At 48.5% G+C, this 15,683-nt stretch overlaps 1 protein-coding gene across 1 annotated transcript in view; it reads left to right on the forward strand.

Moving 5' to 3' along the window:
- The window catches only part of LOC119090581 (follistatin-related protein 5), a gene marked incomplete in the record, with an annotated part of 95,925 nt that overhangs the window by 67,043 nt on the left and 13,199 nt on the right, over positions 1 to 15,683 (forward strand). Inside the window, 4 exon segments of the mRNA XM_037213414.1 lie at positions 1,425 to 1,654; positions 6,403 to 6,540; positions 14,799 to 14,931; positions 15,263 to 15,386. Coding sequence (XP_037069309.1) covers positions 1,425 to 1,654; positions 6,403 to 6,540; positions 14,799 to 14,931; positions 15,263 to 15,386 — 625 coding nt within the window.

Genomic DNA, 15,683 nt, shown 5'->3' on the forward strand with positions numbered 1-15,683 from the left:
TATTTACTTTAGACACAGTTCTGTGGGCAAGTCAGCAAGGGCGCCTAGCGATATTTGTACCAACTGCGAAATCCGAAGTTGACCTAACGCTTCAGTACAGTTCAAAGACTTATCCATCTCAAAGCGAATGCAACGCTAGAGTGATGCATTAATTTTGCTCTTCAGGCTTTACGGTTCCGAAATGTCATCCACGTCCCACTCTAGAATCGTAAATATTCTCATAGTGGACCCACAGGGACTCATAGGCATATTTAGCCTCCTGGTGCACATACGAATTAAAGTTTATGTATATGAATATATGTATATATATATATATATATATATATATATACCATATATGTACCATACATACCATATATACCATATATACCATATATATATATATATATATATATATATACACATCTTACACTTTTGCTCGACTCATTGAGGAGAGAACACATATTCATCAGCTTTCGATAGGCAGATAGTAGCAGATAGGGCATGATTCTCCTGAAACGCTTGTTTTGTTGTGCTATTTAGGCTGTCATTTGTACAGTAAGCATCGCCAGATCATTGAAAATCTGGTTTCGTTTACTTTGACAGAATCTAGTTTCGTGTCGTTTTCGTCATATCATATCAAGTCCGCCCTTGCCAAGTAACTAATCCATCGAACATTGTGCATCATAACGAAAAGACCTCATAAAAAGGACCTATTTCCATGTATGAGCGATGCATAATATTTCCATGTATGTGATTTTGACCTGTGCTCGAAAAACTAGTGGAGGGAGTAAAGTTGCCCCCAGCCGGGCGCGGGTTAATAGAGATGTCATATTGTTCAGCAGTGAGACATCAGTGTACAATGTCGTGGAGATTTCTCGCCTGATCCAAATATAGAGATGTCCCTTTCCGGTCGTATATACATCAGGTGCTGATAACCGAACTCCGTTTAGTCTAACCGCACAAAGGTGTTGCTAGTATTAGTAAGTCACCCTTTTTTACCAGTGACTATAACTTTTTCTAGTGGCTGAGATCGTCATGAAATCAATACTTATCATGAATCAGCTAAAATACTTATTTTAGATAATCGCTTACTACAATAACAAAGTTGGAGGATAGTCATAAACAATGTTTTTCTATTACCAGCTAGTCAACACACTGTCTGATCGCTACTTTAGTTGCATTTTATTCGATAAAGTTTTATCACAAAACTTTTCTCCGAGCCGGCGATTTACATGATGCAATTAATCGGTTGTTTCAGCCATAATCGGAGAGAGCTCTTGCCTCCAGCAATTTCCGTCCCCACTAATTTTGCCAAGCCAGGATGATGAAGATACTGTTTCCCTTTCCCACGCCAATGGTATCACAACTATAAGAAGCGGTGTCAGATGGCGACAACATTAATAAGGCTGCCGGCTCTTCTAAGCATGGTATTCCATCGACAGATGTGACGTCAAACAGCAGTGCAGCGGAAACGCGAAAGGCCAGCACCGTGCCGCAGAACAACGCCACTGCGTCACCGCGCACAACCACCAATCAATCGTACGAGCCCAAGCCGCCCAGCATCGACGTGGTTGGTGCGGAGCTGACGACCAGTGACGTCATCACGGAGAGTGACGTCGTTGAACTTCGCCCGGATCATCTCTGCTCCTTGCACAAGTTCCAGAAAATGAAGGTACGTGGTTAATGAAGTTCCAGAAAATGAAGGTATTGTGAAATAACTGGGTATTGTGCTTGTTGGTTGAGGAGGCTGCATAGTAGGGCGGTTAAAAACTATTTTATGCTGGGAAGTGGCAAGCAAAGGGTTATCCCGGTTTCGTGATTTTAAAAAAATAACTTGGAACAGGTTTGGCCAGTATGGTATTGATGAATCCATGAAGCACACAGAGCTTCAACAGTACGATTATCACTTTTTGGCGTTGAAGTTTTCATTCCGAAAGCGACATATGACAGGACTAACACTACTTCTTAATTGTACCTGACCTTGCCCTTGAAACGGCTCGATGGCAATACTTATTGGTGTGCATGCGAGCGTGTATGCGTGCGTGCGTGCATGTGTGTGTGTGTGTTCTTGCATGAGTGCGTGTTCTTGCATGGGTGCACACTTGTGTGTCCTCGGGTCTGAATAAGAATTCTTCACCACGTTTTTGTTGCTTGAATTTATTATATGTGCATACATATATCCGTCCGTGTCTGGTCCGTATATATATATATATATATATATATATATATATATATATATATATATGTATATATATATATATTATCTCTCAACATGTTAAAGACAAAAACGACCACAAAATAGACATTGTTATTTACTATTGTAATAAGAAGATATCGAACTTTCTTATGAGAAACAGCCCAGACAAACACGACAAACTGAAATGCACCAATGTAGTGTATCAATTCCAATGCAACATCGAAGGCTGCAAACTTCGTCCCACACACTACATTGGTGTGACCACAACGACACTCTCACGACGCCTGACAATGCACTTACGTGACGGGGCACCCCTGGACCACATGCGACAGGAACACGACATGACATTGACACGACAACAACTGACAGACAGCACTGACATTTTACGGACGTGCAGTGACAGAAGACGCCTTCAAATTTGGGAAAGCATATTCATTAACGAACTCTCTCCGGCCTTAACAAGACAGACAAATTCTTGCAGAACTCTTGAGCTACTAGGTGGTAGGCGGTGAGCACTTCCGATGTGATTGTGACAATAGTGTTCCCATTGTGTCTTTGTGATGTTCCCATTATGAGTGTTTCTTACATGTATGAAGATGAAAATAGTAATCCGTCTTACTTCAATTCGTTGTGCTTCATTTATGTTCTCCGTACTAAAATATGTTTTCCAACAGAAGTGCACAATTTTTTCATCCTTTAAAACTCAAAACTTATTTCTTGTGCAATTTAGTCTTCTCCGAAGATGAGATAAGATCTCGAAACGTTAGAATGGAAGGAGTGATGAATATATGAGTAATTTTGTGCGAACCATCTTTAATCTAAGCGATGACGCAAAGTCAAAGGCCCGGAAACTAGAACGATGCATCAAAAAGCTCGTTAATGCTGAGTCAGCAGTTATTTTAATCAAACATGTATCAAAGAAAGAATTCTGCCAAAATATTCCAATATATATATATATATATATATATATATATATATATATCTCTCTCTCTCTCTCTCTCTCTCTCTCTCTCTCTCTCTCTCTCTCCTCTCTCTCTCTCTCTCTTTCTCTCTCTCTCTCTGTATATATCCACTGGCAAATCCACTTGTCTTCCGCCTTCAGCAAACTAAAGCTGCAACTATCCGTTCTCATTCTGAGGAGAAAGAAGACACCCGGTGAGGGACACCCAGTAGGAGGCAGATATATGGCTACTCGGCCACCCGCCAGGCTTAACCGGGGCTGACCCTCACAGCCAGCAAGAATTCCTCCTCAATGGCTTCACTTTTCTAAGGTGTGCCAACAGTTGTAATGGGCACCCAGCCGCCACATCCGCGAAGGTTTCCCACGCGTTACAGAATATTTGAGAACATTTACGTCACCATGTAGGTTAAAGACCTGCGCAGATGTGACTGCCGAGCTCTCACGGTAATAAACCGAACATCTTTAAAAAGGAAAGTAGATTAAAAGTGCTCTTGCTGGTGGAAAGTTGAGTCCCGGTTAGATTTGGCGGGTGGCCTTTGGCGGGTGGCGGGTGGCCTTTGACGGGTGGCGGGTGGCCTTTGCCAGGTGGTGGGTGGTCTTTGACAGGTGGCGGGTGGCCTTTGACAGGGGGCGGGAGGCGTTTGGCGGGTGGCGGGTGGCCTTTGGCAGGGGCGAGTGGCCGGCAACCTTCATTTCCGACTCCGACCCGAAGTGTCTCTTTCTCTTGGCAGAATACACATAATTGTTGCAGCCGCAGCCTGATGTAGCGGTGGATACGTGGCCTTCCCAGAGTGCGTGGCAGGTGTTGGTCTTAAATATTTGCTAGGGAGGACATGAGACAGCGAAAATGTAAAATGATCCAATTATCACCAACGCATCATCACCGACTTTATCTCCTGAATGATAAATATGCACTTCCCCTGAACATCCGAGGGACATTTGTTATTATCTGTATATATGTATATGTATATATATATATATATATATATATATATATATATATATATATATATATATATATACATATATATATATATATATATATATATATATATATATATACATATGAAGCATTATAGATAGAATATTAATGCCCTGCCTTGCATTGTAACAGATCCACAGCCATTAATATGAAATAGAGCATGAAGACATGGAATTACAAGTCCTCAAGGGGATCCAGTTGCAAAACACATACACATGCGCATGCATGCACACGCACGCACTCCCGCACTCCCTCTCGCCTGCCCACCGGCAGCACCACGCACGCACGCACACGCGAAAGCACAAACGTATGCATACGTGCACGCACGAACGCACGCACATATGTTCGCACGTGAGCATGAGCCCCATAAACACCAACACGTACCTGTTACCGGACCGCTCCAATGACAAGGCCGGTTACAATGAACAGATAGTGTTAGCTTCCTGCCATGTGTTGCTATTAAAACAAACACTTCAACATCATGAGGCGGTAAGAGTGGCTTTCGGGCTCTGTCGTTCATGGATTTTGCGGATGCCAACGTGAAATTTTCCCATTATCCACAAAATACGCCAATTTACGAGAATAATCCTCTGCTGGCCATCTTCTGGGCAGGTGTTCAAGTGAGCCCCCGACCGGAAATGATGCCTGCTGGGTCGTCGTGTGTGTTAATGCACATTCCAATCGGTGATTCGAGTTTCATTTCACAAGCCTATACACATTCTGATATCGCTCTTCAGCTCGGCTCTCAGTCTTCGAATCAATACTGCCACTACTGCCACACTATTTTCATCCTCTTGGCGGAAAACCTCCATTCAACGGTGCCCTCCAGCGCCGCGGCACTTAACTGAAGCCGGCCTTCTTTGAGCACGGCTCGCAGCGGGCAGCCGCGCTGGCTAGCACCTCTCTCTCTCTCTCTCTCTTCGTCATCATCATCTCTCTCTCCTCTCCTCTCTATCCTCTCTCTCTCTCTCTCTCTCTCTCTCTCTCTCTCTCTCTCTCTCTCTCTCTCTCTCTCTCTCTCTCTCTCTCTCTCTATCTCTCTCTCTCGCTCGCTCTTCTCTCTCTCTCGCTCGATCTTTCTCCTCTTCTCTCTCTCTCTCTCTCTCTCTTTTCTCTACTCTTCTCTCTCTCTCTCTCCTCTCTCTTCTCTCCTCTCTCTCTCTCTCTCTCTCTCTCTCTCTCTCTCTCTCTCTTCTCTCTCCTCTCTCTCTCTCTCTCTCTCTATCTCTGTCCGTCTGTCTGTCTGTCTGTCTGTCTGTCTGTCTGTGTGCCTGTGTCTCTGTCTGTCTGTGTATCTGTCTGTGTATCTGTCTGTGTGTCTGTGTGTCTATTTGTCTGTCTCTCTGTCTCTCTCCCTCTCTCCCATCCCTCCCTTCTCCGCCCTCTCTCTCACTCTTTCTTGCTCCCTCTTTTCTTTCTTCTTGCGATATAACTCAGGGTCGGTGTCAACGACCGCAAGGGTTCCTCTACACACACGACGCGCGTTTCACGCACGTCGTATTCGTGCAGCACCGTCAGGGAACGCTAGCGACTGCGGTGCGCTCCACTCGGCCGGCATATCAAGGAGTTCGGCCCAGTATATCAGGGTTAGCGGCTGTGGTGTGCTAAGCTCGGCCCAGTATTTCAGGGCTAGCGACCGCCATGTGCTCAACTCGGTCCAGTATATCAGCGCTAGCGGCTGTGGTGTGCTCAACTCGGTCCAGTATATCAGCGCTAGCGGCTGCGGTGCGCTCAACTCGGCCCAGTATTCAATAGTACTATTATCACTTTTTGGCGTTGAAGTTTTGATTCCGAAAGCAACATATGAAAGGACTAACACTACTTCTTAAATGTAGCTGGCCCAGTATATCAGGGCTAGCTAGCTATATCAGGACCCAGTATATCAGGGTCGGTCTTTCATCTTGCCATGCTACGGGGCTTAAAGAGGTGCATCTTCATCGTGGTGATGATGATGATGCGGGAATTTCGTGATCGCTGCAGTTTTCGACCATGACGATGGCGATGGCCGTAATGACGATGATATTGGTAATGCCAATCATGGCAATGCTGATATTGCCAGTGATGATGGTTATGTTGATGACGACGCTTATCGACGCAATTGAAGATGTGTTTCGTCGTGATGACATTGATGGTGGTGATAATAACGTTTGTGGTAAAAATAGTGATAACAAAGATTCTGGTCGTGTTCGCGCTAATGAGCTGACAAGTATGTGTCACGGCGCTGGTGCTGGTGTTGATGACGCTGAAGCGGACGATGACGTGACCACGCTGCCACCACAGGACGCGCTGCTGCAGCTGAGCAGGAAGCAGCTGGAGCGAGACGGCAGGCCTGTCGGCCGCGAGTACGTCATCAGCAGACTCTTCAGCCAGTACGACCTCAACAACAACGGCCTCCTGGAGACGGCCGAGCTGCGCAAGGTGGGCGTGAGGGAAGCTGGGGTGGCGCAGAGGGCGCGAAGGGTGCGAAGAGGGTGGAAGGGTTGGGACCTGGAGGTGGACCGGTCGGGAAGCTCTATGAGGCGACGGCTGACCTGGGGGAAGACGGAAGACTGGACAGGCTGGGGAGCTCTGTCAGGCGAGGGCTGAGCGGGAGGAGGCTGGAGGGGTGGACCGGCTGGGAAGCTCTATAAGGCGAGGACTGATCTGTAGCTCATGCAAAGTCAGAGGATGCTATCGAATCCTGAGAAGTCTTGATACCAGCAATCATATCGGCAATCATCTTGATATCGGCAATCGCGGCAATCATAAAACAGCAAAAATAAAAGAACACATTTTAAACACGTCATTCCCTCCAATTTTATTACTTTTGACATCCAGCAGGAGCGTGGAACAAAGTTATAGTGAAAACTTGTTTTGGCTGTTCATTGTCTTGGTGTTTTCGGGGCGGGTCCTGGTTTGGATAGCTCTCCACTCCCTATAGCTCCCACAATGGCTCAGGCACGGCAGACCTGCCTCAGGCGGGAATTACTGGCTGCGCTGCACTCGTTCACCGAATGTCACGCAGGCTGCCACGGTCGCTGGTGAACACACTTTCCGCGCTGAAAGGCTGTCGGCTCAGGCAGCGTTACGCTGCATGAGCTAAGCGGAAGTCGTGAGCCTTGGTGAGCGGGATATTTGAGTGAATTACTGGTGTACATCTTCTGAAGGCACCACCTTCCTCCTCTGACTGGTTTCAAGAGTCATTCTCATTAAAATTGGCGGCAAGGCTTTGGCTGAAGATCCGTTCCGGTAGATCGGCTGGTTGGAGCGCCTGCCTTCCGAACTGCCCACCCGGAGCGGCTTGGGATCGAGTCGCTTTATGCGCTCGCTGTTTGTCCTTGACAGGTATGGCCTGCGGCTGGTGGGAGCGGTCGCGCTTAAGATAAGTTGACGTCGGAGGGCAGAACGGACCGTGCCGAGCATTGCGGCACGTTAAACTTCCGCCGCCAGATTGCGCCGTTGACCTGAGTTTGTATTCGGGTGGTGGTGGCCAGGGCTCACACAATACAAGCACTGCTCAGCGCGAGCTCTGATCCCAGAAGTCCATTCATTAAAGGGGTTCGGATCAAATCTTTAAAAAAGGTAGGCTGGTAAGGCGACTGGTTGGTCACTGACGCGGGTCAGCTGACTACATCCAGCTCGACGATTTTACAGCTCCCAACTCTTAATTGGTGTAGCCTGGCCGGGGTCACGCGTTCTGGGGTGAGCATAGCCATGGGAAAAGTCATCCTGTACTGTACCTAGACCAGGATTGGCGGAGGTTTCATGCTTGACAGGGCTTGGTATTTCAAGCCAAACTATGGGAAGTTTTTAACATTGAGCCTGTTGACGTGTCTTGTATCGAAAGAATGTAATTGACATCCAAATATGCCACTATATGACTTAAAGGAGACCCAATCTTTGCAGTTTGTTTTGTGTGGCGTATTTTACGTGATGTGTGAAATGGTCTACAGTTCATGTTTTTATTTGCATTTTGGGCTTTGAATTTTATGGTGAGTCAGAGACCCTCAATATACCAGGAATAACAAAGTTTAATAATATGATCTTTGCTCATCTTCAAGAATGGCAGTGGCTCAGAAAGTTTCAACAAAACATTAGCTCTTGAAAAAGAAGACACTGAATTTCCGAATATCCCCCCATTTTGTGCAGACACTGTCACTAAAACATGTAAAAAATACAAAAATCATCCTAGCTCGCAGGCTTCGGGACGCTGGGCCGGAAGGCCACAGGACGGTAAGCCGTAATGCTACATGACGCTAGGCCGAGAGGCTACATAACGCCAGGCCGGAAGGCTACATGACGCTAGGCCGAGAGGCTACATAACGCCAGGCCGGAAGGCTACATGACGCTAGGCCGGAAGGCTACAGGACGGTATGCCGGAAGGCTACAGGACGCTAGGCCGAGAGGCTACATGACGCTAGGCCGGAAGGCTACAGGACGGTAAGCCGGAAGGCTACATGGCGCTAGGCCGGAAGACTACATGACGCTAAGCCTGAAGCTTACAGAACGCTGAGTCGGAAGGCCACAGGACGCTAAGCCTGAAGCTTGCAAAGTTCTACACAGAGCACTAGATAATAACTTTTTTACCGCAATCATTACCCTCCACGAGTAATGCCTAAATTTCAGAAACGTGTATAACCTAAGAGTGTTGTTTAAACCAGGCCCCATGACGAAAGTTGTACGTTCAGCCAGCGGCGAAGGTTCCGAATGCGCAGCGATTCTAAGATCTTCAGGTCAGCATTGTAGTGCTTGCTAGAACTTCTATTTTTGAGTTGGCTTTGCTGCGCTTTGCCCCAACGCTGCGTGTTGAACTACACTGAACATGCGCTCCCGTGGTGGTGTGGATGCTCTCCGTAAATACGTGCGTCTCCAAGGTCTCCATGAAACCTGCCACGAATGCTACGCTTTGTTTCTCATACGTAAAAAATCCCATGGTGCAGATTCAAGGATGTGAGCGAGTATAGCCACAGGACGAAGAATCAGTGCTCTCGATATTGTTATTGTTATTCATTGCTATTGTTATTATTTAGTTATTAGTTGGAATGTTATTGTTTTGTTGTTGTTATTGACTGATACAATATCCGGAAAAGCTCCGGTCCCAGGTCCGGTCCCGGTCTCTCCGGAAGAGCTCCCCTGCCCTAATTCCTCCTCTGAATGCGCCCGTGTTCCAGACGGGTGCATTCAGAGGAGGAGGGTCAGACACTTCGTATTCAGAGTATGGCGCCGGCGGGTGGGGCGGCGCTCGTGACCGGCAGCGCGTGGCTGACGAGGGGGGAGTAGCAGCTCAATTTCGGACCTGCTGTAACGTCCATTTTGGGTGGAACGAAATGTCTGACACCGACAGCAGTGGTAAATAATGGCCGGCGATAACCGGCGCAGATACATCCGACTGCCTGGCTGGCTAGATCACTGGACTCGGCGAACCAGCTGACGGTCTGGCTGAACTCGGCGAACCAGTTGACGGTCTGGCTGGACTCGGCGAACCAGCTGATGGCCTTGCTGGACTCGGCGAACCAGCTGACGGTCTGACTGGACTCGGCGGACCAGCTGACGGTCAAGCTGGACTCGGCGGACCAGCTAATGGTCTGGCTGGACTCGGCGAACCAGCCGACGGTCCGGCTGGACTTGGCGAACCAGCTGACGGCCTGACTGGACTCGGCGGACCAGCTGACGGCCTGGCCAGGACTCGGCGGACCAGCTGACGGTCTGGCTGGCTAGATCACTGGACTCGGCGAACCAGCTGACGGCCTGGTTGGCTAGATCACTGGACTCGGCTAACCAGCTGACGGTCTGGCTGAACTCGGCGAACCAGCTGACGGTCTGGCTGGACTCGGCGAACCAGCTGACGGCCTGGCTGGCTAGATCACTGGACTCGGCGGACCAGCTGACGGTCTGGCTGGACTCGGCGGACCAGCTGACGGTCCGGCTGGACTCGGTGGACCAGCTGACGGTCTGGCTGGACTCGGTGGACCAGCTGACGGCCTGACTGGACTCGGCGGACCAGCCGACGGTCTGAATGGACTCGGTGGACCAGCTGATGGTCTGGCTGGACTCGGTGGACCAGCCAAAGGTCTGGCTGGACTCGGCGGACCAGCCGAAGGTCTGGCTGGACTCGGTGGACCAGCTGATGGCCTGACTGGACTCGGCGGACCAGCTGATGGTCTGGCTGGACTCGGTGGACCAGCTGACGGTCTGGCCGGTCTCGGTGGACCAGCTGACGGTCTGGCTGGACTCGGCGGACCAGCTGACGGTCTAGCTGGTCTCGGTGGACCAGCTGACGGTCTGGCTGGACTCGGTGGACCAGCTGACGGTCTGGCTGAACTCGGTGGACCAGCTGACGGTCTGACTGGACCGGACCAGCTGACGGTCTGGCTGGACTCGGTGGACCAGCTGACGGCTGCGCTGTCGGGAAATGAAAAAAATCTTAAGCGACAGGTCGCAAAATAACATGCAATTATGACGACGATAAATAATGGGGCGTTTCAGCAACCGGCGTAAAGCCTTGCAATAAAAATGACAGCAGCCCTTTAATGGCACTGATAAACATCTTGCACAAAGTGGTTTCACTTGTATAAACAGACGACATATGGGGAGAACATCGCCGTAGCGTTGTTGCCACAAGCAATCGCGGCTATTTGTAGCTCGTAGACATGCAATCTATTTGCTTGCCATGTTTAAAAGAATCATCGAGCCTGATCCATGCGCATTATGTTTGACCTGCTCCATTATCCCGCGCATTATGTTTTTCATTCGCAATATGTCATCGCCCGACGGGCTCGCGACGCTGCGGTAAGTGATCGCCCCCCCCCCCCCCCCCCTATAGCACCGCTGCCATGCCGGCAGCATTCTGGCTTCTCCGTTCTTCTACGCCTTCTCAGCATTAGCAGCCGTGATACACGCAGCTGGCTGTCGTCAATATCGTGGTGGTCAAAGGCAATGTTTCACTTTTGGAGATATTAATATATAATGAGGCAAGATATGATGAAAGATGATGATACATGTATATATATATATATATATATATATATGTATATATATGTATATATATATATATATATATATATATAAATATATATCGATAGATAGAGAGGGAGAGAGAGAGAGAGAGAGAGAGAGAGAGAGAGAGAGAGAGAGAGAGAGAGAGAGAGATATATATATATATATATATATATATATATATATATATATATATATTTATGTTGTTATTAATGATATATTTATGAGATATAAATTTGAGACATGATAGCAAATGTTTGTTTCATCAGATATGATGAAACAAACTTGCATATAACTATTGGTATGCTTTTTAGGTGGAAAAGACTGCTCTAAGCAGCACAACTTTCTGTTTAGTAAATATGCTCCTCACTGTGTCAGGGCTTGATGACATCGTAGTGCCACGCGCAACATTGATTGGGAACCAATTGACGTCCATGATATCTGGAAACCGTGCTCACGAGCGCCAGATATGAGCACCTGGACAATTGCATTTTTTCTTGGCCTTGATCGCCACATGGATTATGGAATGACAGGTTTTGAATGACGTTATTATGAAGTCATGAATGCCAAGATAGCTTTGTAATACTCTCCCCGATATACCTTTCCCCCTTTCCGTCGGCGTGTATCTCAGAAACTGTAGGGGCTCAAGTCTTAAGAAGCACAGGATTGCTTCAGCACCGAAAGGTCTTGCAATTGGCTACTTGAGTTTAAAACCCCATACAAATGTGAACCACTCATTTTAAGCAGCCGGGCTTATTCAGAACAATGCCACATATGGTCGCGGCGCGCCGGCTGCCCCACCAGCTTCCGTGATACCGTGGCGCACTGACCTTTGTGACCTCTGGGGAACCCCCGCTTCGGATGTCTTTGAAGGTCGTGCCCAGTGAGCGCGTGGTGCGCGACCCCATGGTGAGGGCAGGGTGGTGCTAGATGTTCGAAATGTGGACCATACATAACGTCATGCATGGTGCGGGGGCAAGCGGGCATAGAAAAGGAGCAAGGGGGTATAGAGCGTAACTGAAGAGTAAGAAGGGAATGGGGATGGACTTAGGGCGTAATGCAGCGTTATGCTCAGATGCTGTTAGAAATCATGCTCAAGTTTTAAGCAATTGTTTCTAGACCTAAGCCTCAAGACAAGACCAGACAAGTCAGCGGTAGGTGGCTTGTACTAATGACAAGACGAGACAAGCCAGTGGTAGGTGGCTTCTACCAATGACAAGACCAGACAAGGCAGCAGTAGGTGGCTTGTACTAATGACAAGCAGTACGCCCCGGTGTTGTTCCGCATCTGTAGTTTAATGAGGGCCAAATGAATGTTGCCTTTTGCGACGTGATGGTGCACTCTTGGTAACCAGGGTGAGATATTTCTCCAAGCGTAACCAGCGCGTAACGAATGTAAAGAGAGGTCTTAGAAACTGCCGAAAACCTTATAACTCGACTTATTGAGGGCCCCAGGTCTTCCTAGCGGGGCGTTTCATGGGTGGTGCGATGCGAAAGGCACCAGTTTTGTCACTCTCCAACGTAGTATCTTCTAACGAAAAGTGTGTGCAGTGAACCTCCTCGACAGCAGTACAGATCAGAAAAGAAAACCGCAAACCCAAACCTGCCACTGTGTTGGGGGCTCAAGATCGCGTGACCAGCCACCGTTTCAAGGCCTTCCGGGGTCCGTGCAGGATGGTAACGATTGGCTGGGAATTCGTCAGCAGCCCGCCTGTGCGGAGCGGCACTGGGGCCGGTTCGTGAGCCCTCCGTCCGGGCTCAGTGGGGCCCAGGCTCTCAGCAGGGTGTCGGCCAAGTGCCGCAGACAGAACATGTCAAAACAGTGCGGCGTCGAGGACTGATCCCAGATATGAAACCAGCTCTGGCTTTAATCAGGGGAGATGTCGATGCATGATTTGGGAGCATTGTTATAATGACGGCTGGGATGAAAGCCCTATAACAACGAGGCTATGGTAAAAGCGACGACGCATTCCGTTATTCTGGGCTCTGAGTGGCTTGTAATGGGTATACTTCCCTGATGTGAAATTTATTACGTCACGTGAGTTTGTGTCTGATGCACTTCAGACATGAAGATGACTCCGATAAAGCGGGTCCTGTTGTCGGGGCCTCAATTCCCACATGTTTCCCAGACGTTTTGTCACACGAGGGCCGACCGATCTAAAAGCAATTGATGTAGTTTGGGGCGAACGCAACGAGGCAAGGTTAAAGGAAGTTTGCCCAGACTTCGCTCGCGCCCCGCTGTGCTTTCCACCCTGCTGTTGGGTGCGCTCTCAGAAGGCTCATCCGATAACTTTCCTGATGTAACATCCGGCTTCCCCGTTCATTGTAGTGTCCGACTTACATAACGGCGAAGCGAAATTAGATGTTTGATATCCAAGCCGGCACGGTACGTAAGAACGTGCCGGTGATTGTGAAAGACCGATGATATTTTTTATCAACCTCATAATACGAGACCACATCGCGCATTGATGAAGCCTCACCCTGTCACGATGTTGTAACGGATTGGCCACTCAAAGAGAGACATCCCAAATTTGGAGATGTTTGGGGCACGCATGAGATATGATGAAAAAGCTCACTTAAACGATTGGAATGCTTTTCAGTGCACAAGATTGCTCTAAACAGGCGTTTTACCATTTATTAAATATGCTCCTCAATACGTACCGCTTAATTACGTCATTGAACGTCTTTATGACGTCAGAGTCGCTACCAAACTGGCCGTGTCTGAATTGCTGCTGTAGCAGACGGACTGACTCTTTTGTAATGCTTCATTTTACCGCAAGGTGGCTTGCGAATTTTCGCGAACGGGACAAGCCCAGTGATCTCTATGCGCGCGTGTTTTGGCCGTTTCTCGGGATGCTCTCGTAGATTTGTCGGTGATATTACCTTTTTACTCGCACTCTTGGCTATGACGCCGTCCTTAAGTAATTTGACTTCCCGCCTTATTTCCGTGCAACTAGTAGAACTTCCCGAACGGTTGTATCATGTATCACAACTTGCGGTTCGTGATCAAGTTTTGTATTCACGCGTTAGGATGGTTGAATGGTAACTGCTATCTGTCGATGCTGCAATTCGTGGTGACGTACTTCAGACACAAATGAGTCAATGGCCATGTTTTTCATGACCTGGAACACAGTACGGCAATGGAAGAGGTGGAATTAGTATAAAGTCTCTATGGCGTCATACATCTCAGGGTGATTTTAATATAGCCAGCGCGAAATAGTCTGTACAATATCGAGTGCATTTAGTATCCGAATAATGATGCTGCGCGAACATGCACAACTAAATAAATCTGCGTCGGATAATTGGATGCAGCATAGTTGCAAGCAGCTAACAGCAATCACCCAGGGCTGAAAAGAGCCAGAGCTTCTGCCCCTATCCAGACGTCACTGGGGAAACTGGGCAATGTGTGTGATGTGCCTGCATCCAAAGCAAGAAGCTGGCTGTCTTTTTGTTCCGTCTAAATGCGAACTTTCGCGTACCCACGAGCCATCTTCCTGCCTTCTGCCCTTTGCTGTGAATTTGTCTTGTGCTTTTGTATAACATGATGTCTATTGTGTGGATAACCTCCGTCTCCGTCCCCGCCTGCATTCATAGTCATGGTCATAATGTTATCTCCGTGCAGGGAACGGGAGGGCGCCACCGGAGTGACCTCGTGTCAGGATGTCACCCCACTGACATCTGTATGTGTCCTCTTCTGCGCAGGTGACGGAACAACACCATCTGAATGACCTGATATCCGGCTGTGACCTCACCGATCTCTCCCACTTCGACGACACCAGCGGCGACGGCAAGCTCGACATCAACGAGTTCTACATCGCCTTCAACAAGCTATACAGTACAGCATTCTTTATTTCTAGCCCACAGAATTCACAAAGACACCGTTGGACACAATTTGCAATTTCCACAACCATTTATGTCCATACTTATTATGGACAGGGGTTGCCCTTCCAACACCCACTCGGTCATCTTCGGCTTCAGGCCCAGTGTTTGTGTTTGACCGTTCACCTTCCAAGCAACTAATAGCTCCTCCAACCAGAACGAATAGCCTGTGCATCTGAGCAACATTCGCCTGCGTGATCCCAGCCCTGAGTGACCCGAGCGACCTCAGACGGTCGCCCCGAGTGAGTGACCCCAGTGACCCTGTGTGACCTCGCTGACCGCGGCAGGTATCGCCATGGTGTCGCTGGACAAATCTCTGGAGGTGAACCTTCTGTCCGCTCTGGTGGGTGACAACGTCGAGATCAAGTGTGACGTCACTGGGTCTCCGGCGCCCCGCGTCGTCTGGAGACGGTGAGGGCACATGGCTCTACCAATGAGCGGAGAGGTGACGTGGCTTCACCAGTGAGATCACGAGGTGTCACCGGCATTTGGGCTGGTCATCAAGGAGCGCTCAGACATGGTTCAGTGGTTCACCAATGAGCGCTCAGATGCAGCTCTCTGGTCAGCGGTAAGGAACAGCGGCAAGAGTGGCCTCGCGGAGGCTGTCACGGCGTTGTATTATTTCTCTTTGCAAAGTGCTTGTCGGATTTTGGCTGAAATTATTTACGCATGACAATTTTGAAGGACATCTGTATCTTGTGTCGTTGG

The sequence above is a fragment of the Pollicipes pollicipes genome, unplaced genomic scaffold, assembly GCF_011947565.3.
Source record: "Pollicipes pollicipes isolate AB1234 unplaced genomic scaffold, Ppol_2.1 Scaffold_1600;HRSCAF=1878_pilon_pilon_pilon, whole genome shotgun sequence".
Taxonomy (NCBI): Eukaryota; Metazoa; Arthropoda; class Thecostraca; order Pollicipedomorpha; family Pollicipedidae; genus Pollicipes; species Pollicipes pollicipes.